The 27044-nt window shown below is 47.9% G+C and overlaps 1 protein-coding gene across 2 annotated transcripts; it reads right to left on the minus strand.

The window, feature by feature from the left end:
- Positions 1-4624: 4624 nt before the first annotated feature.
- hdac9b (histone deacetylase 9b) lies at positions 4625-26965 on the minus strand. Of its 2 annotated transcripts, none has more exons than XM_047041059.1 (11): positions 26423-26965; positions 18599-18840; positions 18211-18382; positions 17575-17698; positions 17210-17322; positions 11940-12071; positions 11387-11502; positions 9469-9591; positions 8677-8863; positions 8261-8478; positions 4625-6538 (listed from the first exon to the last, which is right to left on the minus strand). In XM_047041059.1, the coding sequence occupies exons 1-11, from the start codon at positions 26529-26531 to the stop codon at positions 6230-6232; spliced, it is 1845 nt and encodes a 614-aa protein (XP_046897015.1). In that variant the 5' UTR covers positions 26532-26965; the 3' UTR covers positions 4625-6229. The 2 variants fall into 2 exon arrangements, with proteins under 2 accessions (XP_046897015.1, XP_046897006.1); XM_047041050.1 differs by having other exon boundaries at positions 17575-17707; positions 26423-26964.
- Positions 26966-27044: the final 79 nt, after the last annotated feature.

The raw sequence follows: 27044 nt of genomic DNA on the forward strand, positions 1-27044 counted from the left end.
AATGTTCTCAGAGATTGAAAAAACAATATCTTTCTTTTTTATCTTAGTATTATTTTACTATTAGGAACATCGAGAGACCTCTCCAAGGTTTACTATTTAAACATTTATTACTGTATCTACAAACATATACGATGATATAATCGTATAATAACATGAAAGATCCCCTTGCTCGGGCTCAATAAAGGGATTGAGTGGACTCTCAGCGGCTCGAGGAGTGTGATGCTAATTCTCCTTTTCAAGGCATCCAGATTTCTGACAGCTTCCTAGATCCATCCACACAGGGTGAAGTATCGAAGACTAAAGGTTACACTATGAAGTGTTGGAACATACTTTCTCATGGGCATTTCTCATACCTGATATATGGTCGCATGGAATCCAAGATGAGCTATTGAGCGTAGCTTCTCGGCAATGTGTTTGAATGATGACATCATTAAAACATTGCACAGATGAATAAACATGGCGTTGGGGACATTCACAGTGGTTGGAGCCCTCTTCCCCCCCCCCCCCCCCCCCCCCACTGTCTCCAAGCTGCTGTGTGCAGTTGCACCAACACGTTAGCCTTACGTATCTGCACACACAGATGTTTTCCTTTGAGATTGGCCATTGGATGATATAGTGGTGTGTAGCATGGAGGACAATCAACTCCCCTGCACGCAGATGCCTCAGGGATCTCTCCCTGGTCCTTAGCTTCATTCTATCAATGTATAGTGATAATGAGAGAGTCCTTCAGCCTCCCTTGAAAAATATGCCTCCAGAGTCTCACTGCCTCTGGTTGTAGGTCCCCCTGCTCCAACCCACGTTGGACACTACACCGAACCAACCTCAAACCTCCAGGATAGTTTAAAATACTGGTATCCTACGGAAAGCCATGAATTATTTAAAGAAATTAGTCTGGCACGAGTGAAGACTCAAGAGTTGTGAAAGATGAAACACTGGTTTTATGTTCTTTTTAGAAAAAGGACAATTTTCAACCTGAAACTTGAGCTAGGCCAGAGAGATATTTGAGAACACGGTAATCCTTTGGAGAAGGATTGCTATTTAATCATGAAACAGCATGTCATTTGATGAAGGAGATTTTGTCGGGGCATTATACGAGTTTACTCTGTTCCCTGTTGGCTGAAGCCTTCGTTAACACATATCATTTACCATGCCATGTAGACCATGAGACAGGTCCCGATGCTCCGTGATCACATAGGCCACAAACGACTGGAGCAACTCATCTGGAACAAGAAACGGTTTCTTGGCATGGGCTCGAGAGAAGAAATCCCAAGTCTTACGAGCCCTGAGGGTGTTGTTTCGCCTGGCGGTGCATTCAGGCAACACTTACAAACACGTCCTGTCCAACTAGCTGGAGAGCAGAGGACTTGCTTTATGGGCTGTGGAACGTGGTGGTGTGAGGGAGGCGGGCACGTAAAAGTGCCCGGGCCACAGGAATCAAAGGGGGGGACGGGGGACGGACGGCATCCCAGAGATGCCTGAGCTCCAGGGATGGGGCTCTGGGAGACCGGAGAGGCCAGGTTTGCCTGCCGCTGCTCCCCCCGAGGAGAGGCCACTTCCCTGGGCCATGGGGCTCCTCAGTCTCACCTATCAGCCGGGCCAATCAGGGCCTGAGATAAAGCAGTTCCCGAGAGGCTGACTGGCCTTTGAACATGGCAGGGGTACGAGGCTTCCCCCGGGTCTCTTATCTCATTAAACTTGAAAAGGAATATTCAATCCTAAAAAGACTGGTGAGGACTAAGATAACAGAGTGGATGACACCGGGCAAGAGGAAAGACAGCAGTATAAACCGGGTGTACTGCTCTTCATCCACTCTGCCCTGGAACCAGGTGATTCATCTCAGGAGAGACAGGGTGATGGAGAGAATGTGTCCTCTCCTGTCTCTCTTGTGAAAGGAGGCCCCGACAGTGGTGGTGCTTCTGGGACGTTTTGGATGGAGTAGTCCCCTCATCGTTTTTTGTCGACTTGACATCACATCTCAACATTGAATTCGAATAGCTGCTCATCACATTAGTAACAGTGTGTCAGTCTGTGTAAAATGATTTCAAAGGCACTTTCGACTGGGATTTCTCTTATTTTTCAACCTTCCCCAGTATTCCATGACAAAAATATATCAAGTGACAGTTTTTCTCCATTGATGTCATGCCTAGAGCCCTCGACCAAACAAAACTCCGTCTCAGAGACAGGCGATCATTCTCAAACAAATTGGAACGCTTCAACAATTGGACGGGACCGAGTGTACATTTGGTTTGACAGTCTGTGAAAATAACCTCAGCCCCCGCCTCGGGAAACTGGGCACACATAAGACTCCAACATAAATGAGCCTGCAATGGTAGCCCGCCTGCCAGAGCAAGGGGTGGTCCTGCAGACGCGAGCGCACAAAAACAGTATCCTTCATCCGCTGCCAGCCCTGTCTCTGCTGCACTGTCCCACACCTCCAGCGTGGTTACGGCACACAGAAAGAAAAACACACTGTTGTATGACTCCTTCATGAGGATGCCAGCGTCCCAGAAATCCTGACATGCAAGCAGAAAATGCTGGAAAATCTCACCTCTGCGCTTGTAGCATTACCCCACTGTCATCTCCAATTCAGCCTTGCAAGCAGCTGTGAAATGGCAATGGGTCCGATCAAACAAATTAGAATAACAAGCTGCTTTAGAGGGATTTCTTCAAATATACAGATGTTTACTTTAACGTCAGTTAACACAGGCCTTGTACACAGTCAACTTGTCAAGCCAAAGCATTGTGGTAGTGTGACTACAAGTGAAGCTGACAGTTTGACTGGAGCGCAAACCTTCTGAATCCTGCATCAACCAAAGAACTGACTAACCACCAAATGCAACAGGAACACCAAAAGGAGAGCGCAGTGCAAATATGATATCCACTATCAATAACTTGAGGGCACTAGCAAGGCGGGCGGAGGGACAGTTCAGTGTCATATTTTGTCTGGACCATCCGCCAGACGTCTGAACCTGCGGCTAAGAAAGTGGTCTAACCCAGACCGCACTTCTTCGGACCCAGGCGTCCCATATCCTGCCTCCACAGGCCCAGAGGGCAGGGATCATTAGAGGAGCCCTCCAGCTCATAACTTACCTCAGCAAGGACAGGGAACAGGCAAAGGGACACCTCAGCTGCAGGAGACATGCAGGAAGTTACAGGGATGGACGGACTCAATCTGACTGATAAGAGCGACAGCCTCGTTCTCGTTCTTTACTTCAAAGACTCATCATCGGCCTCCATATAGGCAGGTTTTTATTTGATTCCTTCCAGGGGTTGTAGTTATGTCATGTTTGGTATACTGTTAGGGTCGTTTTGTAGTTGTTGGGAGAGTTGTAGGAATCCGCCTGGAGTCTGGAAGGTTTTTCTGAAAGTTGTTCCACCCTAGACGTGTATGTCTGACTGCATAAACAGCCAGTAACCTGAGATGTTGGAGTCTTTACCCCTGGCTAATCTGTAGGAGATTCATTGACAGGAAGTGTGTCATCATCCTTGTTCTCACACACACATACATACCGTACCCACCCACACACACACAAACACATAAGCAAACACACGCATACACTCACACACAAACACATACACACACTCACAAATACCAACTGTTCATTTATACATACATATATATATATGTATATATATCTATATATACATATATATATGTATATATGTATATATAAATCAATGTTCTATATTTGTTCACCTTACAAAGACCCCAAAGCACAATTTAACTCCACAGAGAGGAAATAGGTATGTTTTCTAACTTCCTCCTCTGCTTGGCCACCTTTTAAAAATGCTTGTTTGCTTTTACAACTGGGTCTCAGAGCAGTTAGGGGGGGCTGGGTGCAGATGGATGTGGCTTCTATTATTTTTTCGGTCTTTGTAACAGCTCATTTAAAATCACAAGGGCTTGAGGCCCAAAACAGATGGCATCTACTTAAAAAAGAATCAGAATCTAATTTGACTCAAATACTTCCTAATGTGTGGTAACATTACACCTTTTTGAAGACGTCTCATGAACGTTTGTTTATGTCCTAACATCTTAATAGACTAGTGGTGTCATGTCAAAGCATTATATTCTGCAATGTCTAAGAGGACCAATTTTATCTGCCATGAGGCCCTTATTTAGAACCCTAGTGTCTCAAAGTGAGGTATCCGCCCAGCGTATTTGTGCTATTTTGCGAGTAACGCTCCATGTACCCTAAGGTAAGTCTTTCTCCAGCAAGTTAAGATAGCTGTGAAATTGCCTAATCTCAGTTTGAAAGTATCAGCGCAAGTCATATATCGCCCGCTCAAGAACGAACGTTATCTGGACTGTTCTAATGCTGCCACCAGGAGCCTCTCATGCTCACATCAAATATGTGTTTCTAAAGCCTCTTAAGCCTCCCTTTAAAGAGCTCCACAGAGCCTGTGGAAACCAAGAGCTGGCTCGAATGGCCCACTGTGGGGAAAGCAGGGTAACGGTCGAGGCCCTGCAAACGAGACGTTGATACGAAACGTTAGTCCTAAACGTCACGACCCCGAGATACGCCGCTTGAAAAGCGCGCCGAACCCTAATACCTTCAGAGTAAGAATTTCCAATGGATGTGTATGGTGTGCTAAATGAACAATCAAGATGGCCACGGCTACATACTTTGTAGGGGAATGAACTTTATTTAAAAAAGAAAGGTTTTGTCACACAAGGCAGAAAAGAGAAGAAAGAAAAAAAAGCTGCAAACAGCTATGAACAGCTCAGCGGCCCCCTCCATGGCAGTGAAGGGGTTCTCATTACAACTGAATCAAACGAGCAGGAGAACAAGACCCACATTGTTCAGACTGTGGTGATTTTTACACTAAAACATTCTAACTGGATGATTTGAGTGCACAGTCTAAAACAAACAGATGGAGGTTTTTTGTCTCGCACAGGAACGCAGAGCCCAACATTAACACAACCGACAGTACAAAAGAAACGAGGTTTACAGCTATACAATACATTGATCGACCACTTTAAGACAGTTTAACATGTTACATTGGGCACTTTCAGGGGGTCGAGGGGAGGAGAGAAACCTTCTCCACCCCCCTCAAAAAAATTGCAAGGTCCCATCCAGTTTTTTTTTCTTTTTTTATCGAAGCAACATCAAACCTGCGTGTCGAGGTAAGCGTGTCACCGGGGAATACGAAGGAAGCGATTCCCTCGGAAAAAAAGGACTCCCTTAACCATATCCCCACTCACTTTGTAATTCGCCTTGACAGTAAATCAATTCTCAAGCCTGGCCCCTTGGACTCCTACAACCCCGGGTTCTCCTCTCCCAACATTCCTCCACACATGAATCACTCCGACTCCTGGCTTCTCCGAGGCATTTCCTGCCCGGCCCTTTGTCAGTGACTCCTCTGCTGAAAGCTGGGCAGGAACCTGGCTGAGCTTTGATTTGGACCCGGAGGGAGGGAGGGAAAGGGATATCTGGGCCTAAGACAGAGCCCAGTTCTGGGACTGGAAGGCCTGGGATCTGGCCTGCACACCCAACAAATACGGATTTTCTTTCGTTGTTGTATCCCTCCAAACTGCGATTCGGTACAAAGTGTGATTTCAGTATTCAAAGTCTTGTCACTCCCTGTGTAAAGTATGTCGTAAGGGTGAGTTATCGGTTCAGGTTAAAGGAATACATTCTCTCTCAGATAGACATGAGCATGCTCATTAGTTCGGTTTAGCGATCACTGGACACAAAACATCACAGCTTCTTGAAGAAACACAGAGAACGGGACAATTCAAAACATCTCAAATCATCGCAGAATGATAACCTTCAGCTTTAAAACAGTCTGCATTCAAAGTGAATTAATGGCAAAAGAAAATGTACAAGACAGCAACATTAAATGGCTTTCATAACTGTACAACTGTTGAAGTTTTCCAACGGTCTGGAACCTTCCCTGAAGCTAAATTCACCATTTACATTTGTCACACTAGCAGACTTGTAACAACCAAAAGCAGTTCCTTAGGTTTAAAAGAATCACCATTCTAAATTCTCATCATATTATGTACACAACGTTGAAACATACTTTACAGAGATCACTTCACAAAGTTCACAAACGGAGTCCGGGGGTGACGGGTGAGGCCGCAGCGCTGGGGGCAACTGCTCGGGGCAGGAGGGAAGGCATAATCTGTACAACGGCTGCAGCCCGCGTGCGTGTGTGTGCGCGTGTGTGTGTGTTTGCGTCTGCGAATGTTTGAGTGTGTGATCTCGTCCCCCTCCCCCCCCTCTCAGATCATGGCTCTTATCACCAGTCTCCCTTTGACCTGGTGGAGATAGGCTCTCTGCTCCATCTCCAGGCTCTGATCGTCCTCTCTGTCCACCGGCTCCTCCTTGACCTTGATGACCCCGTGGTGGGTGTCGGAGAGCTCCCCATTGGAGCCGCCACTGCTGCTGCTGCTCAGGGTGTGCTTCCGGATCACGCCACCGGGGGGCAGCCTGTCCTCCTGCATCCTCTCGTCCCGGTGCTCCTCCTCCTCCTCGGACTCCTGCAGGTGTGCGTTGGGCTGACGTAACTGCTCGATGGACTTGGACAGCAGCTGCGGACACATCGCCAGCACGTTTATCCCTGGTGCTCGCGAGTCACATGCTTTTTCCCCCACAGTTCATTCAGCGAAACATTTGAGACTGTGTTCTGTGGTCATCGGAAGAAGACAAAAACCGGATGCATGCAAAAAAAAAGCACTGTTTTGTTTTCGATGTCAATCGCAAGTGGAAAGATGTCACAGGTCTCCTTGACATGCAATCTTTGCTCATTATTAATTCCGAATAAAATACAATAAAACATCATGAACGTACGAAAGGTCGACGAGACACCGCAACACTCCACCTTCGACTTTAGTCATATGCTGCACATCGAATGTTCGTGTTTACTAGTTTTGTAGTTTAGCCCCATAGGAAAACATAGAAGACTATGATAAACAACATGGCAGATGGCAACGTACGCCCTAACACACTGGCTTAGAAAAGTAGGCTTGTTATAAATATTCTCTTCAACTGAGAATAAGCCTGTTTAGCTTTGTATTACTAACCTCTTTTTATACCTCCCTTTAAAGCCTCTAAGCTCTTGTTCATTTCCATTATCACCCCTTATTATTGTAGCAGGTTGTCGCAGGTAGGGCCTTACAAAACACTGTTCCACCCCCACCCACCCTCCCCACCCCCCCTCTGCCGTCACCGTAGTAAAGTAATTGGGGCAATGATTCAGACATCCTTCTCAGTAAACAAGGAGAGCTCATCCGTGATTAGAGCCCATTAATAACCTCCATGTTGAGTGCGTCTCTTTGCAGTCTCATTGGCTTGAGTGCTCACAGCGGGGCAAGCTGAAGTGGTTTAAATAAAGATCCAATAACCTCTCCTCGCCTCAAAATACTCGGCCAAGTCAAAGAACACTCGAAGTGCAGTGTTGACTGTAAAAACCCCCACTGACAACGAACACCCGTTTAGCCTAAGGTTTCAAACTGTTTGTGGGAATCTCAAAATGGGAACTGTGAGGAAGGGATGTATCCAATATCGCAAATATTGCAGTAAAAAAAAAAAAACGTTCAACTCTGGACTCGAGTTGACTCTTTTTGGGGGGGAGGGAGGGAGGGGGTCGGGCATTAATGGTTTATAAGTGAAAGTTGCACTTGCAGAAGCTTGGTTTCCCATGGCTTATGCAAGGCCAGTGCATTGGGACAGATCAGTATGGAAGCTCACACAATGCCGCCTTTCACTCCTTGCACCACCTCACACACTCTCCTCAGCAGAATAATTACACTCCGCGGATGGCGAGGTCACCTCGGCCAGCTCTCAGAAACACAAATATTGCCACAGAGGAACAAAAGCATGAATTCTGGCCACTTTTTCCCTTCATTTGAACTCGGCTGAATTGAATTTCACAGGGTTCGCATGCGAACACCACCGATGCCTTGAGCTACGATAACAGAATTAGTGCAGGGGAAGCGTTTCTCTCTCATTTGAAGTCAGGCAGAAGTTCTTTGCTTAGCAAAAAATAGCCCCGGAATTCCAAAGAAGAACAGACCGGGACTGGCTTTGTAGACTTAAGCTACCGAGAATATACTTTTACCAAAGGCTAAAAATAGGTCTGCATTTGTGTGTAGAAAACGATTAAATCAGACTCCCTGTGGCCAAATCTCACATCAACATAATCTGTCTGAGCCCCCGTGAGGGACACAGCTTGGTTAGAAACGGAATCTGGCAGTCAGAAACCTCCCTGGTGATCTGGGTGTGGAGAGAGTGTTGTGGGGCCAGAACAGTACCTTATTGATGTGGATCTGCTGCTGGTATTGTTTCTGCTTCTCCAGGAAGTGCTGGTGTTGCTGCTGGATGACAAGCTGGGCCAGGGTGCTCTGGGGAAGAGGCGCAGACTGGGTCCGGTTCAAAGGCCGGTGCTTGGGCAGTTTGGGCCGACCGTTGGAGGACGGGCGATCTTTCATGGCCAGAGGGGAGTGAGGGAGGGAGGGCATGGACCCTTGCCCTGGAACACAAAAGGAACAAGGAAGTCTTGAAATCTCTGAGTCATGATATCTTTTCATAATATTACCCTTATTCAAAATCACTTTTAATAACACCTTCAATTCTCTATTACGGTATGACTTTTGGACTTCAACCGACAGTGTTCCCTGCGTCAGTTCCCAGAATGCCCCGTGGGGGCCTAGCGTGGAGGATGACTCACCAGAGGACAGCATCTTCTGCTGCCTCATCTGCTCCTTCTGGAGGAGGTGCTGAAGGAGCGCCTGGTGGCTGGGGCTGACCTTGGTCTCCATCCCCGTCTGCAGGGGCACGGGGCCCATGAGCTGTCCCGGGAGCCCGTGTCGGATCACCATCCTCTCCCCGGCCTTATCCTTCAGCCCTAGGGCAGCCTGAGAAAGGAACCAGGACCACCTCAGAACATGCACCCAGAGCCCTCAGCCGGAGTTCATAGATTTTTGCCGTGCATTCCATCGAAGTCATCGCAAACGTTCGTTTTCCGCTGTTGACAGTTTGGTTTTCGGGGGAAACGGCTGACGTGGCAGTGGTGGGCGGGGTGTGCCGCGGTGGTTTCGAGGTTTGAACAGCTGAGAGACAAGGCCTCATCGGAATGTGTCGGTTCGGCTCGAAAGGATCCATCACGCGGCCGTGTTATCAGGAGCTCCACTTGAGCGGGGCACACGGCTCGGACTTTTTAAAACGCCGTGATGAATGAGGTAATAGAGGTAGATAAGGCTCTGCCTGACACCAGACACTTAAACACAATATTTATCTTAGGGGTGTAAAACCATGTGGGGTCAGGGGTGAGTGGCTTGTGGTCGTACATATTACCCGACAGCCACGGACGGCAGCTCTCTCAACGAGCTGCCTTGGAGCCCCTCGGAGCCGAGACGACCTCGGGACAACGTTTCCCTTTCGCGACGTGTGAGTTTACGTAACATGCAAATCCGAATGTGTCGGTAGGTGACCTGCGCGTGTGTGTGTGTGTTGTACTCACGCTGATGGGAGAGGAGGCACCGTTGAGTCCCAGGGTGATGTTGGGGAGGGAGGGGGACGTGTACAGGCTCAGCATCGACAGCGAGCCCTCCGGCTGGAATAACCTTGGCTGGGAGGGCCAGCGCTACATTACAGACAAGACAGGAGAGAGAGAGAGAGAGAGAGAGAGAGAGAGAGAGAGAGAGAGAGAGAGAGAGAGAGAGAGAGAGAGAGAGAGGAAGAAAGAGACAGAGAAAGAGAAAGAGAAAAAGAGAAGGAAAAAGAAAGTGGGAAAAGGGGGGCGAGAGAGAAAGAAAATCCCACTATGAAATCCCACTGTGGACCATTTCAAAAAGCACCAGGAGTTGCGCAATAAACTTTAATGCGGTCTGAAGGATAGCGTCCCGGTTCCCAGCAGAGCTTAGGCCTGGGGGGTTTACGACATGCCGTGAAACAGAAGCGGCGTTCAAGGTTATCGGGATCCTCATCGAACGGCACCTCGGACGACGACGCTATCCGCTAGTTTCCCCCTCGGCCCTCCGCTCTCCCTGCCCCCCTCGTTCCCCCAGTTCTCAGGCTCTACCTTCGGGCTACCCTCCCAGAGCACATCAGCACTGGGGCATACTTCCTGTACCCAGCTGAGCAGCATGTGGTTCGGAACCCAGCATGTGGTTCTGGAAGAGCCGTGTTTATCCTCCCAGCCCCCACCGGCTCACAGTGACCCGTATGTGGATATCCGGCCCATATTTGACCCGAGGGACCAGTTCCCCTCTGAAAAAGGATACCTAATGTAACGGCGCACAAACACAACTTGCTTTTCCAACAGGCATGAGGTCTATAGGCAGCCCCTCGATCCGCCCGGCAAGGTTCATGAGAGTCTCAGCTAGGACCGACGCAATAGCCGTCCCTGTGTGTTTGTGTTGGTAGCATGTGGGTGTCTTAGGCTACCAGCGCCTGGGATATCAATTAAGCTGCACGGTCCTCCCCCCCTCCCCTCCCCCCCTCCCCTCCCCCCCTCCCCTCCCCCCTCCCCTCCCCCCCTCCCCTCCCCCCCTCCCCAGGTCCCAACCTTCACCCACAAACGTCAGACCCGTTTCTCCCTCTCCACGTCACTGGAGGTCCCTGGGGGAGTTCACAGGGATGGTCAGGGGGAAACTAAGCTGCTCTGGTGAGATGGTGTCATATCTGCCGCCCCCCCCCACCCGCCCCCCCCCGACCGGCTAGCTCTGACAGGGCCTGAAGAGCCGCCGGTCAGTCCCTCAGTCATGAGCACACGGAGAAACGCCTCGGAGCCACAAACTGCCCGGCGCCAGCACAGCCAAACAAACACGAGCCAGGAGAAGGGCTCGAGCCAAACGCAAGATTATTCTTTGAGTCTCGGAAATTCTCGAGACAATTCAAATAAGCTACACAAGAGAGTTTGTTGGGGTGAGAAGTGTGTTTGTTGGCTGACGATAGATTCAAGGGGTGTCAGAAATATAATCTATGAGTATTTTAGCAACTCATCCAAAGGTGTTTTTGAGCTTTGGGGAAAACATTGAGAACTAATCGACACACACACATATTGCTGCGAAAAACGATTTGAACCAACGTATAGCACTTTCTCCTGTATTATCTTGTGCCCGGTGATACCGGTGGTGTTTCGTGGTGGTGTGTGTTGAGGCGGGTTTGTATGGAAGACATATGGGCAGAGACGGAGCTCTTTAACGTCAGAGTGGGAAGTCGTTTCCACTGGCCCGTGTCAGACTGAATGGTTATAGACAGAGAGGGGACAGCTGTCTGTTTTCATAGCTGCACACAGCCAGCCGGGCAGGAAGGCTGGCAGGCAGGCAGGCAAACAAACAGGCCATCTTTTTTTTTTGTGCGTTATTCCACCATTCTCTGGGGTGTAGGAGTGCTTCAGGGAGAGTGGGGCTGGATGACTGGGTGTGGGTCTTTACCTCAGTTTTGGTGGTGGTGGGAAGAGAGGAGGGTCCGTTTTCAGCCCCCAGGGCGCTGGAGGCCCCGATTGGGGAGCTGGGGCCAGAGCCAGGGGCACTACTGGTGGGCGTAGAATCTATGGAACACAGAGGAGTTAGAAAATAAACGATTACACACACACACACACAGACACACACATATACATGCAGACACAGGCAGCAGCAGGCCCAAAACACTGTAGTGTGTGTAATTATGGTTGTAGTATTTTTAAACAGCCATCATCATTAACTGATGGCAGCCTTGCAGAGATGCTACCAGATCATTTAACACCAGTCGGTTTTTATACGTTTTTTTTTTAGATGCATTCATCTCTCAAAAACCACAACCACTTCACATGTCGTCAAACAGGTCGTTAAAAATACAATTCTACCCTACGACGAAATGTTTATTCTGTCACGTTATGAAATGACTTCAATACACAGAGAGTTACAGTGACAGACAACCAATCACAAAAGTGACTGAAAATGAACCCATTCCAGGAAAATGCCAAATCATTCCTATAGTTGTCCGTACCCATGAGCTCCAGGGCCCGTTTCTTGTAGGGGGTCATGATGTTGCTGTCTTTCCTCTTCAGCAGGGGGCTGCTCCTCCTCTCTGCCACCTTCTGCTTCAGCCTGGACCTCACCTTCAGGTTGGGCTCTGACGCTGAGGACAGGACAGGAGACAGACCGTTGAACTGAGGGGACATTTCCACGAGAAACAGTCCCAACCGCAATGCTGTACACTGGTACATAATTAAGACCCAGTCAAGTAAATCTTATTTATATCGCATATTTTAAAACAACCAATGCTGAACAAAGTGCTGAACAAGGTTGTGCACCAGTGTGTGACCAACTGAGACAAAAAAAAATTAAAAATCATGATTCTGTGCCTTAATTTAGGAATATGGCATGATTTTTGTATTTTGCGATGACACGGCATCAATTCTCTGGGAAAAGAAAATCAAGTCTGTTTGCAGAGATTAAATGAGTCAGTATTGGGCCCATTTCCACATCATCTGGAGTAAATTAGGTCGAGCAACACACAGGCTCTAAGTGAAAAGGTCCGCTACCTGGCGCCCTGGTGACCACAGCCTGATACAGTAGCAGCCCTTAAACTCACACAAAAACATGGCAGATGTTTCAGGCGCTCCCCTCTCTCCACACTCCTAATGCAAAACAGAGATACCCAGACTCCCAGCTCACTCCACACACACACACACACACAACACACACACCGCCTCATATATTTGCATGCTGTCAAAGATTTTTCAGGATGGATGAATAGTATCGAATGAAGCCTCGGCATATCCCCTACATCCTACAGTGTTGTGCTGCAGTCGCGCCTTGAATGAGTTGGAAAGCACGTCAAACGAATGGGCCGTCACTTTGCGCAGTGTGTGTTCGTGACTAACGCTCGTTGTTGTGTCTGGGTGTGGAGGCGTGATGGTACAAAGGCCCGAGGACAGATACTGAGTCACCAGGCCAGGGAACCCTGCAAACACCCCCCAGCCCCTCCCACAACTCACACCCAGACAGATAGCTTGCTCCCAGTGGCGGTCTTAGCACATTGTGCGCCCAGGGCAAGTTTATCACTGCCCGGTCTGCCCGTGCCTCAAACCGCCCCCTGCCTGCTCCCTTCGGAGGAACGTGGAGGCACAACGCTCTAGCATAAAGTAAGGGAAACCTTCCAGCTCAAACGGAAACGCCACACTGAAATTTCATCCAATCGGGAGAAAAATCGGGGAAGGGTCCTTCTAGAGCACAGTACAGTAGGGGAGCGGGGCTGTGGCGATGTTTACAGGGCGCACATCACACCGATGTGGTGAGACAGGGTGGAGGGGGAGGGGGGATGCTATTTCCAGCCCCCTGTCAACTGCAGCAGTGCCTCTTCCCAGCAGTGACGTGGTACGGACCTCTAATCCAGCCGGGGGGGGGGGGGGGGGGGGAGGGGGGTAGAGTGAGAGGGAGAGGAAGAAAGGTGGAGGGGAGAGATAGATGGAGGAAGCGCTGCAGGGAGTCGCATGAATCCGCTTCACGCCCCGCTGCCCTGATTGCTTTCTATTTTTACCCGATGCTGCCACCAACCGCCGCGATCCGCATCCCCGTCGGTCACCACGGGAACGCTAGACAGCACCGCGGGAGACCGGGGGGACTTTGTTGCCGGGTCTCCGCAGAGAATGTATTCCACCCTGAGCGCAACAGGAGGGCACGGGATCTCACAGACTGAGCACAGCCTACGTGTTCAATCGCACGGGTCGTTTCATTCACCTCTCGCGGTCTTCCGAGGCTCGTCGTTGAAGCTAAAACATACAGAATAGTATCACGACCCAGGGCTTTGTAACAAGTTCATAAATCGATCGCTCAATAGTTTTTTCGAAGAAGCAAGGCGGGGCTTTTGCATGCCGCATACTAGGCCATCCCCGCTTGAACTCTGCTATCCGCGTGAGCGCTCTTGTCCGTCAGGGACGTGAACGATGTGGGAAGCTCTCAAAGAAGATCTGCAGCTCGAAACACGTGGTGCTGTACTGTGGGCCTGCCAGAACGACGCTTATCCTATGTTCCCTTACGTTGCAGTACCAGCGTCGTGTCTTTACTTAATGAGACCTGCATTGGGCTTATCATTTCTGGGAAGAAATGTTTCGTTTTTTAGAGAACCTAAAGTTGGAGACGGCGTGATCTAGGTTAGGCCCAGCTTTGCAAAAGCCCTGTCCTTCCGGATTCATGGGCTATTTCTACCCACCAGTCCTGCGAGCTGCAAGACTTACAGTACTCCATCTCTTATATTCTATTACGATTGAAATAAGCACATTTTATATCATCACCATGGGGAGGTTCAAAAAGAGATCGACCTAGCCTCAGGTTTATCAAATATTCTTGTTTTAAAACAGCTGTAAATCCTTCACTGCATCTGCTGGCTGCAACCCGTTTGGTAACTGGGTCAAGACTAGGGAGGGTGTCGCACCTCTATGCTGCTAAGCAGGGTCTATTCTTGCCGCTGGCTATCACGTGCTTTAGGTCCAGTCTATTCTGGTCGTTGGACATGGTACAAAGAGGATATATGGCAAGTAAACAAGTTTATCACGTGAAAGTCTTGAAACTGCTTTCTTTGGATGGGTGCAGCAAAGTAAAGGGCATCTCCACAATCATGTGATTCAATGAGGATAAATTAAGTATTATAAAAGATAAATATAGACGGGTTCTCTGTTGAGAGGATTCAGAGAGTACACACTGTGGTTGTTTGTTGTGTGGATATATCTGTATCATCGGTGTATGTCTAGATAGATATACAGTACATTGATATCAAACTGTGGACAAGAAACTACAATGAATTCCCCAGCTTTACAAGCGGCACTAACGTTGCTGCGTGCTCTCTGCTTTGTCGTATTTCCCAGAGCAAAACTAAATCCATAATTAATGGTTCAGGAAATGGCGCTCAAAATGTCCAAATCAAAGACCCGAATGTTGCTTTCAAGGGCATGCATAAGACATGCTGTTAAAAAAAATACAAAGTAAGGGTTCTTTACTGAATCAGTGTTGTTATGTAGGTTGGGATAGTTTTATTCAATCTACACCTCTGGGTCAAATAGGGAGCCGAATGGTTAGGGAATCGGGCTAGTAATCAGAAGGTTACCAGTTCGATTCCCGGAATGTAAATGTAAATACAGCAAATATGACCAAGATTGAAAGTGCATCCTAAAAGAAATTGCCTCAAGTTTCCACTGCCTGTGCTCGATTGTAATCCCCCCCCCCCCCCCAAAAAAAAAGTGTCAGTTCCTCTAGCCAGATTGAGTGCACCTCAGTCTGCAGAATGCAGAGTCATCTGCAGTTCTTTAGGGATATCTGTGTTTAAGCAAACAATACTGTCTTAGTTTATCCTGCCTGCTCCACTCCTCTAACTCTGCAACACCTGCCAATCAGCTATCAGAGACAGAGCGTGGGTCCAGGAACAACAGCAGCTTTGTGAGTCCCCTTCGCGTGCCAACCGTTGGAGCACTTTAATGAAGACAGACAGGAAGTGGGAGACGGGGGCCTTGCACAGGAAATGACCACATATAGATTCTGGAATCCAAAGGGCCAGGAAATGTTTTTATACTGTTTTCTTCTTTTTTTGTATTATCAATGCATACTGCAAGACTTGCTGTCAGAGATTGGGTGATTATATGCAGTGATTAAGATCAATAGGAACATTCATTATCATTGCTGTCAAATGTTGGTCAGGGCTTGCTTTATACTTGCAATGTCTTTGATCTCGCAGACGACAAACTTGTCCTAAACGTGCCGGTAATAGTCTGCGTCCTAACATAAATGTAGGTTTGATTTGGTAAACCCTCTTATTTTGGAAGGACCATTGAATTACAAACTGGTTATTTGGACTGCGGCCACTCCTTACCTCCTGGGTTCATAGGCAGCTTTCCAGACAAGAAAAAAAGAGAGGAATAGTGCTCGAAAGAAAAAGACATAGCTAGGAAAGAGAAAGAAAGCGAGAGAGCGAGAGAGAGAAAGGAAGGGGAAAGGGAGGGATATTGCTCTGAGCTGAGGTAAAAGCTCAAAAGAGTAAACGTAACCTGTCTACTTTCATACGCCAGTTAAGCAATAGTTCGTTTTACTAGAGAGAAATTCTCTTTTTATCAGATATATAAGTTCTGGAAACATAAAGATGTACTTCCTGTTGCCTGATCCCCAAAAAATCTATATACATAGCAAGCCAGCCCTGAAGTAAAGTCATTAACCGTGTCTCATCAATGTTTACCACTATAATTCAATTAGTCTTAAATTGGAAGGGGGAAAAAAATGACATTCTGTGACTTCACAGCAGAACTATGAACAGTTTTAGCTTGGCAAGCACTTGTCCCAGAGAGAACCAAGAGGGAGGTAGAACTGAGTGTTTATTCAGGCCTCCCAGGAGGTCACCACAAACTCTAAACTAACAAACCTGAGCAGCTTTTTGGTGAGAAGTTGTGTGTTTTCCAAACAGTTTGTGAGGCCTATAACTCAAGACAAATTAAACCCCTTTAATTCTTCCATTTAATATTAAACCGTTAAAGTCTGTAGGGCCCTACTTTTGTCTCAGAAGTCAGAAAAAAAAGTTCAAGCCTTTGTTCGACGATAGCTAGACTTCTTTTTTCATACGAGGAACATTTCACATTGATCTGATCGGGAATTATAGTAGTAATGGTAGCTTTTTATGTTCGTCTAGTTTAGTGCTTGAGGGTAAAATGAGAGGTTACAATTCTGAATGCTGTTTCTGCTCTGGCATCCTGGAGGTGCCCTGAGGGGTACAGGGGGGCAGGCCCGGGTCAAGGGTCAGGGTGGCCCGGGTCAAGGGTCAGGATGAGCCTAGCTGATGTCATTAGCAGGTCATCAGCAACCTCAGGAAACTCTCCATGGATATGCAGACCTCTTGATTGACATAGGTCATGCCACATTTAATGTATTAATAACCCATTCATGCTAATTGCAACAATCTCCAGGCCACACTGATTATGTGTGTGTGTGTGTTTGTCTATGTGTGTGAACGTTTGGATGTATACATAGTTGTGTGAGTTCTAGTGTGTGTATGTGTGTGCGTGTGTATACAGAACATGAGCAGATAACTTTGAGGGACTTTGTGTGTGTGTGTGTGTGTGTGCAATTGTCTATGTGTGTGAATGTTTGGATGCATACATAGTTGTGTGAGTTCTGGTGTGTGTATGTGTGTGCGTGTGTATACAGAACATGAGCAGATAACTTTGAGGGACTTTATGTGCGTGTGTGTGTGTGCCAGTGTGTGTTTTGGGTGTGTGAGGAGGGTCGCTGAAGTACCTGTCTTCCTGAGGGGGAAGTCGTCTTGGGGGAAGGGCAGCGTGTACTGGCAGGTGGGGGACGTCCCTCCCAGCGGAGAGGAACTCTGGTCCAGAGAATTGTGGTGGGAGGACCTGGACACAGCACACACACACACACACCAGGTCATTTAAAACACACACAGGAACGCCCTCAAAATGTTTCCCAATTCCTAATTCTCATTTCAAGCGCGATAAGTAGCCAGATAACGACACAACAACCGATTGTTTTCACAATTCACTGACATCATTTCCGAGTGGCCAGTCAACAGTGCAGTGACTGCAGTTGGACGCTGGTTACCTCCCATAGCTAACATCCCCAACGTGTATTCCCAGCTCAGTACTTACGTGTACCAGAGCTTGGCGTGGTGAATGGCAGCGTGTGCCGCCCCGTTGCCGGAAGGATCCTTCGCTGATTTGCTCAACAGAAACTCTTGGAGTTTCTGCTTGACCTCGGTACTGGCCACCGCACCTGTGAGACCAGAGGTTGGAGCCACAGGGATTGGGGTTACCCTAGGGCTCAGGTGACATCAGAAGCCTAAATCTGATACATCCACATGGATTATCGGTCTTTTTTTATATCGTTGTGAAACGTTGCTCGATGATAAGCCACGCCATAACTGACACCCAATATAAACATGGAAGGTAAGTAAGTGTAAGTCTATTTATTTTCACAAGACTTCATGTCAACGAGTGTCTATATTATAGAAACATCCCCCTCTGGTGGCCAGACAGAACACACTGCATTGAAGCAGCCATAACAAACTCGGAAGTGTGAAATTGTAAGTTAAGAAAACAGGAAGGATCGGCCCACAAGTAGCAATTCGAGACTTTCGAGAGTCCCCTTCCACTCGACATTTCAGTATCTATCAGACGCCAGCTCAAGCAGTGACGTCTGACCGCGAGACGGCCCGGTTTCGCCGGGCCCCCGCTAGGGGCGGCGCCACGTGACGTGGCAGGGCGGTGGCGGCGGCGAGCTCTTACTCTCTCGGGTGCGCTCCTTGCCTCTCAGGCTGAGGCTGAGGACGTGCTGCTCCCTCCTGTGTCTCTCCAGCTCCTTCTCCTGCTGGCTCTGCTGCTGCTGTTGCTGCTCCAGGCGACGCTCCTTCTCCACCAGCTCCTGCTGCTGCTTCATGACCTGCAGCTCCTGCTGGAGCTACGCACACGCACAGGGCACACACACACACAGGCATACGCCGTCAGCACAGAGGCCACTTAGGATAGCCCAACTGGCCAGCACAGGCAGCAACGTTCTAAGGTTGACCGCCTTTCTGTCGACTGGACTGGATTGGAGCTCCGCATGTGTGACCGCGCTGCGGTGGGGGTGCGCGGTCGCTATGTGCGGCCGCCGAGCGCTGCGTGCTGTCCTGACCTTGAGGTGCTCCTGGAGCTGGGCCTGGTGCTGACGGGTCAGGTTCTCATGCTGCTTCTGGAACTCGCTGATGAGCAGCTGTTTCTGGATCTGCTGCTGCTTCTGAATGAGCAGCAGCTCCTGCTGCAGCTGCCTCTCCCACAGGCCCGGGTCCGAGCCTGGCCCCAGCATCCTCGGGTCTGTGCGCAGGTCCAACGGGGACACGGGTTCGACAGCCGACGGTACCTCAGGCTTGATGTCCACTGTGAGACGGACGGAGAGAGAGAAAAATGGGGGGGAGGGAGGGAGGGATGTTGAAGGCAAATGTTATAAGAATTTCCAGTGATGCCCTTTTGATCTGTATTATGTAACTGTTTATGACTACAGTTTAAACTATTCAGTGTAGTACATTACACATGACTGGGTAAGATGTTGTCTAGGGCTGGGGGAACCGGAGAGATGCTCTAAAGGAGGACAACGTTAGGAACCCTGCCAGCAGAGAGAGGGAAGGGCTGAGGGGAGGAGGGGCAGGAAGCAGGGGAGAGGAGCGGAGAAACACTGCCCTCTTTCCCCTCGTGATCCTCACCAACCCCTCCATCATATTAGCTTCTATAAACAAACGGAAGATCAAATCCCTGCTTGCTGCCCCCTGGGGGTGCCTAATGGAAGCTTCTCACGGCATGTCGTTTGAGCGGTCGTTTCAAGTATTTACATCAAATGCCCCGTCTGTTCCCTGTCCTGTAAATAAATAACAGGCTTTCCGAGCTGCGGTTCACCTTGACATCGTGTAGACATCACAATGTCTTCCATAAAACATTCAAGGAGAATTTGTGTGTTTTTTTGAGACCCGGTGTTTGTTTGTGTATTCCTGCTCTAGTGTTCCAGACTTCTCCAGGGCTAACTCAGGGAAGATTGCCTTTGTATTCTCTGACCTGCACCCTATTATAAGTAATAGCTGGGTACAAAGAGACAGGGCATTCCCTTGGTCTGCTGGCCCTAAATATAGCCTATTCCATAGAGGAAATCAATAGACACTTTAGACGACAGAGGACAAGGCTACTCCATCTTTCAATCCCAGAGAGGATGGTTAGCAATGCTGCTTCAATGCTCCCTCACCAGGGGCTATAAATTACAACAAGCTTTCTTTTACAGCGACTCATCTCTCTTCCTTTACACTGGAGCAATAACAAGAGGTACTGTGCTCTAGTATAACATATACCCACTGCCGTGGTTTCATTTCCAAATTCTCAGAACACAGTTTTGGGCTCAAACAATGTGATGTAACGCCGGGAGAAAATAGTACAAATTGTACAGACATTTATGTCTCGTCCATATTTAGTCTGAAAGAAAATATTCAAACCTACTTAAAATGCCAGCGGCTGAGGGGAGATTTATTGAGTGCATTCATTGCCTTAATCTCCTCAGGGGTCACATTTGGGAGCACAAATACAGGCAGTGTTAGAGTAGCACCTGTTCACAGAGAGCCTGAGAGGATTCCCGACACAGTATGTGACTCTCAACATGTTGACACCAGGGACACAGCATTTGGTGGGCCTCGGCCCTCACATTTGTAAACCCCATAAAGCTGGCCCCTTAAAATGCCTGGTCAGAGATTAAACCTAGCATAACAAATAGCCTGCTTATCAATTAACAACATACCTTTCCCCGCACTCTGATAATGTGAAACATATTGACGCCCGTTTGTTTTTCGAGAAGCAGGCTGCTTTTAATTGCCACCGTACCGTCTGTGTGTGTGTGTGTGTGTGTGTGTGTGTGTGTGTGTGTGTGTGTGTGTGTGTGTGTGTGTGTGTGTGTGTGTGCGCACGGCAGTGATGATTATAAATAGCAACATAAAAGCAAGTGGTGCAATCCTGGGCTATGACAACCCCCACACCCTATCCACCACCCTAGCTTGCTGCTGCCATAGTAACACTGGCGACATAATTATGTCTCCCTTCTCGCAGATATTGAGTCTCTCTGCGTGTTGTCTTCCTTCCTGCTGAAGCTTGGTGACATGGTGGGTATTATATCATCCTTAAGTGTCTCCTTATGTAAGACACCCGGGAGTTGATCAACAGAAAGAAAAGCCTCATCAAACATTTATGCAACAAAAAAAACAAAAAAACACCTGCAATAAAAAAGAAAGCTGGCCATACAGAGGAGAGGTGATTTAATGTCTTGTGCAAAGAGGGAAGACAGCAGGGGGAATCCACTTATTCCGGAGCATTCTCTCCCTTTCTGTCCCTCTCCGTCTTCTCTCTCCCTCTGTCTCTCCCTCACTCTGCAGCTCTCCTTCTCTCTCCCGCTCCTCCTTTCTCTCTTCGTCCCTGTCTCTTTCCCTTTTTGTCGTTCTCTCTCTCTCTCCGCCCCTCTCTCTGTCTCCCTCTGTCTGTCTTTCTCCCTCTCCTTCTTTCTCTCTGTCCCCACCTCTTCCTCTCTGCCCCTCTCCCTCCCTCTCTCCCTCTCTCCCTCCCTCTCTCTCCCTCTCTCTCTCCTTCTCTCTCTCTCTGTATCTCTCTCTCTCCTCCTGTTCTAAAAACAGCCTTGGTTAAATGACAGAGGAGTGAGGCAGCGAGAGCAGGCACCTGTAGCACAGACCTTCCTCAAGTGACAGGGAATATTAATCTTGGCTTGTAAGCACTTGACAAAGGACTCTTTTGTAGCACTCAGGCACAGTTCCAGGAGCAACGTTGAACCTGTGAACCGGCGAAGGCTCTGTGTGTCAGACAGGCCCAACGCTGCTCTAATGGAGCTGCATATAGCATCAAAAACACCTGCTGGCTGGGAGAATCCGCCACTGCGATGTCTAATTAATCTCATATTTCATTCTGAATCCCTCGCTGTGACTGGCATTAAGGCGCTCCACTTTCATCTAAAGGATCAAGCTGGGCCTCCAATCACAAAATCGTGAAGAGTAGAGAACGTGGAATGTCTGCCTCCGAACTGAAGGGGAGGAGAGCGCGGCCAGACCTTTTGCGGCCCCCAGGGTGGAGGAAATGACCCTTGAGAGAGGCAGAACGGCCTGTTGAGCAGGTTATTTTCCCCATTCCATCATCACATGACTCTGCGAGCATATTTGTGAACGACCATGTCCCACTTCTGAAAGGTAATGAGGGGTAGACGTTGTTTTTCGGCTTCAAAGAACATTCTCCCTGCAACCCTGCTTTACTGGCCTTCCGGACGTTGTGTTCTTTGTTGCGTGTGTCTAGATCGTTCGTGAGATCATGGGCTGGATCCAATTCACAGACAAGTCATCAAAATGCCATGAAGAGTAAATAACTAAAAGACAAATCAGCACGCATCTATTTACTGAGCAACATCACCTGTTGTCATTACTAAAACAGGCCATGTCACTAATTTTAGGAATCATCAACTCTTGCACGATGAGAACCAAAACTAAGATCTTCTGTTGATGTGTGTACCACCAGCTGAGGCTGAGGAGAATACGGAACCACCAGTAACCAGCTAAATATAATTTAAGCTTTTCAGAGCAAGGTCTTATTATAGACAATGTGAGATAGACTGTCACACCAATGAGGCCGCCTGCTCGATTTAACACGGGTAAAAAAGAAAAGCCCTGTGCTGAATTTACGTAACGTCGGGTGGGCTTTAGTAACAAACGCTCGATGTGGCGACAGAATCGTTTGTTCTAACCGACCCAGTCTCACTACAAAACACTGTAAAACCTGCGTTTCCTCGAGGGAAAGTGAGAGTTCCTCCGATTGGCGGAGCGCGAGCTTGAGGTGTAACAGGGCTCTGGTAAACAGGAGATTTATGAATGACAGGTCCCAATTTGTTTTTAGCACCAGGGAGTGACACGCACCCTGTCCCATGCCTGAATTCCTCCCTCACGGAGTGCTGGCCAAGGGGGGTTAGGGTGACGCATGGACAGGGAGCACTCATAATGGCCCGTGTGGCCACGCTGCTGCTCTCCCTGAAGGGGGTTTATTTCGATAGCGGATTCGTCTCTCATTAGCCATCACGGCGGTTAGAGAGACGATCACAGCCCCTTAATTTGAGATGTTGGATGGCTGTCTTTTTTTACCCCTTCGGCCACATTAGCGTCTTCCCACACGGAGGAGAGAATAGAACGACATCACCAACTAGAGGAGTGTTACATGTGACAAGCCTGATATGTGTCGGACTTGGTTGGACTTCTTCCCATCTATTCTAATAATAACAGTCTGGAAGGCTGTGACACTTCGTGCCAAGTTAGATTCTGCAATTAGATATCTGACTGCTGTTTTGTGTAATTTGCACAGTACAGATTATATAAGTATGCCAGTCGGTATATAGCCCTCAACATCAAAACACATATAATCCTTAAGGTACTATCGTTTCATGGTATTTAGCTTACAGTAGCTACATGAAATGTTGTTATTAGCATTTTGCTTAAACCAAATACATCACATTTCAAATACCAGTGTCGGTTGAAGTTACAAAACAACCTAACAACAGCAAACAGACTCAACAAAAGTATTTTGCGACTCCATTTTCCAAGAAGCATAAATAGAAACAGAGAGTTGCAGAAGATGTTTCAGGACAAAAATAAACTTCGCTTCGGCCTGCAATGTGGCGCTGGATCTCTCATTAAGTGCCTTGTTATTTTGGGCGGCTGGTATGTCTAAAGCAGGAAACGGGCCTTTATTTTAAGTCTCAGGCTCGTCCTTGTAGCTAAGCCAGATCTGGGGGCTGCAGGCTATCTGCTAACAAAGAGAGCGGGGCCCACGAAACGCCACGGGCCATTCCACAGGGGAAGCTTGACTGATACCTTCCTATCCAGTCTTAGGCCCCGCCACCTCCCTAACAGACATTAACACACAACTCCATAACAACAGAAAGAAAGTCATAGCCAAGATGGAGGACAGTGTCTGGCTGTGCATTTCCTCTGAAAGACTGTAATCAACCAGGAAAAAAAAAGGAAAAAAATAACTCATCTCTAAACAAAACACTTTGAAGCCTCCTTTCTGTCCTCCTGGTTTTCCATAGCGACAGGAAGGACTCGAGTTAAAGAGCATGAGAGCAGAACAGCAACATGGAGGATTAGTTACGCTAAACACAACTTCCATATGATAAAGACATCTAAGAAAACCTAGTGGCCGGCAAACATAAGGTACGCCGAGGCATGAAAACCAAAGCGGGCCCTCGAATGCCGCATAACAATATGTAATTTTGTTGTAAACACATAGTAGTACCTACTTAATGGGACAATTAAATTCAAATTACCCAGTAACAATGTAAATGTAACATGACATTGTCGGTCTATTGACCACACCATACACTGAATAGGACACAATTATGGCTGAAGCAGAGAGAGAGAGAGAGAGAGAGAGAGAGAGAGAGAGAGAGAGAGAGGGAGAGAGAGAGAGAGAGAGGAGAGAGAGAGAGAGAGAGAGAGAGAGAGAGAGAGAGGAGAGAGAGGAGAGAGAGAGAGAGAGAGAGAGAGAGAGAAAGAGAGAGAGAGAGAGGAGAGAGAGAGAGAGAGAGAGAGAGAGAGAGAGAGAGAGAGAGAGAGAGAGAGAGAGAGAGAGAGAGAGAAAGAGAGAGAGAAGGGGGGGGGAAAGAGAGAGAGAGGAGAGAAAGAGGGAGAGAGAGAGAGAGAGGGGGGGGGGGGAGGAGAGAGAGAAGGGGGGGGGAAGAGAGAGAGAGAGAAGGGGGAGGAAGAGAGAGAGAGAGAAGGGGGGGGAAGAGAGAGAGAAACAGGGAGTGATGAAAGGCGGACATGAGAGATGCAGCATTGTTTGTCTTTGTTCTTCTGCAATGTTCCCTCTTGAAAACATCTGACATCGCACGCTGCTGTCTGATTAGTGGTGCCTGTGAATGAGGCACCAAGAGCCCTGGCTCTTTGTTATTTTCCTACCCTTTGAGAGATTCCTGCTACCTACGCTACCTCATCAGAAATATAAAAATGAGATGTTCCCTCCGCAATCTGAGCTCGGTCTGTTGAAACATGAAAGCTAGGGAGAAGGGCATTAGATAAAGGCTCTGCATAAGAGGGGCGATTGAACGAGACCTTTATGAATACTGTCCATAAGCAGCACTTACAGCACTGTACCACTGAATATCCTTAACCTTTGTCAAGACAGACAAGTGGGTAGACAGTGATGTGGGGGTCATATTTGTGACCAAATGATTGGTCAAACATATCGTCATTCGGTCTCAATCGAAAGGAGCAACAGTGATGCGTCTCCCATGCTTCTACAGTAACACCGTAGAAGCGTGTAACAACAGAATATTTAGACGGACAATTTGATCAACAAGTCAGAGTGTAGGGCAAAACTGAGAATCGCTAAAAGAGGTTTACAGCAGAATTAATATATAGCCCTAAGCACTGTAGTACTGAGAGTGCTGAGGTGGAATGATAACGTCGAGCTGCCTAATCTTAGCAGACTAATGCCATAAGCTGAAAATAACCCACCTAAGAATAGCTGACCCACAGAATAAACAAGAAGCCTGAATTTGAGCACTTCAAATATCTGTTGTTTGGCAGATTAGGTTATGCGGGTGGAAGAAAAGCCGGTGTTGAAACCCAATATTCTTGTTCATTTATTGACCTGGAGAATTGGCAGAGAACACATCTCTACTCAGGCTCAGCCCGTTTCTCCAATTACGATTTACACTGGCCATGTCTTGTCTGAAATCTCACAGCAGTAAATGTTTCGTGGTCATAGGATGTCATTCACAATACGTGATTAGCCTTAGCAAAATATCCAGCCTGATAAATACTGGAATGTTACATAAAATACAAAAATACTGCTGTTATAATTGTCTTAACTAGCACTGTGTCTCAGAGATGAAATGAAGGCTGAGTGTGAATGATTGAAGCGTATCTCTGGTGTTTGCCAGAGGTGGAGGAAGGATCATTGAGAAAACCTTCATCAGAAGGAGTGCTTGTGACACCCCCACTGACAACACAGAGTGCATGACTCAAACAGCCTTCTTCTCCTTCAAACACACTTCCCACCATACATAATGGCATTTAAATACCTTCCCACAACACCTTTCTACAGCCTCGGACCAACTTTAGGGAGGGAGACGACTGCATATTGAACGAGCACAGGTGGAACAATTAAAAGAACATTAGAGTGACTCAGATGATACAGTCAACAGGCATTACTCACGCCGATGTCAGCTTGCGCATTCTCTCCAATTCAATTCTGGGGTTAAAAATAGAAGGCTCATTGTCCCCGGTAAATATATACACAGAGATAACCTGTTTGATGTTCACTTTATATTTTTGTCATGGTATTTCCTGTTACCAGACAGGCGTGGAAGCATGCAAACACAACAGCACTTTAATGCTTCCCTTCGTATCAATGTAACAATTTAAATAAATAATCATGAGAATGACATTGTTATTCTTCAACTGACAATTAAACAGTCCCAGACAGAGGGAGAAAGCTGCGTAAATCAAAAGTCTGACTTTTTCTACTGAACCAGTGAAGGCATAACATAAGGTTTAACATCATCCATAATACACTAAAACTGAGACACTGACAAGATGAAGATCATTCCCTGTAAAATCATGCAGCCCATCGAACGATTAAATACCTGGATACAGAAAGCAGTGCCTGATCATACGGTGTTGCTGAGCTGTGAAGTTTGGAGCTCTCTTTTCACAGAGGGGGAGAGAGACAGACTGCCAGAGTGGAGAGTTGAGACTATGACACAGAGCGAGAACGAGTGCCAGAAAGAGTCAGAGAGGGTGGGAAAAAAGGGAGAAGAAGACAGGGAGATGAGGAGATACTGGAAAGGGAGACGGAGGAAACGAGAGATGCGAAATGGACGCGAAAAAGAGAGAGAGATAAATCCCTTAGAAGTAGAAACACCGGGTAGTCTGGTCACCTGAGTTGTTCACGTTATGCATCTTGCTCTGGCCGAGCAGCTGCTGTGGTCCAACGAGTCCTTCTGTTGTGGAGAAACTCGACTCGCCCTCGTAAATCGTCTGCAGCATACTCCAGTCAGCGCTCAGGTCTCATCGCAAGCCCAGTGCTTCCTGTCACCAAGAGCCAACCCTCAGCCACTCAGGGAAAAGAACAGGCGAAGCTCTCCCTTCCTCTGACTTCTCCTCTGACACAGAGCTCTCGATGCAGCGCACTAACCACACACTCCCTCTGCTCTGCAAGGCTTTCCCCCCCCCCCTCTTTCTGTGCCTTGACTCAGGCTGGTACCTACTCTGACTGGGTTAGTGGAGAAATGACAAGTCCTGCCTGCCTGATACTTGCCTTATAACACTGAGCTACTACCCTCCTATGTGCCTTATCTCTCTCTCTCTCGCTCTCTCTCTCGCCTGCCGTCTCTACTCTCTCAGTAAAATGTCAGAGCGTAGAGCCTGTGTTCCTGGATAAAATGTAGAGTTGGGTTGCTAGGAGAGCCAAGCGCTGTGTGTCAAACACTCCTCCGAGCAGTAATGCTAGCCAGGGAGGGTGCAGGCTTCATTTGCATGTGAATCAACAACAGTGTGCCC

This window comes from Hypomesus transpacificus, chromosome 2 (genome assembly GCF_021917145.1).
Source record: "Hypomesus transpacificus isolate Combined female chromosome 2, fHypTra1, whole genome shotgun sequence".
Classification (NCBI taxonomy): Eukaryota; Metazoa; Chordata; class Actinopteri; order Osmeriformes; family Osmeridae; genus Hypomesus; species Hypomesus transpacificus.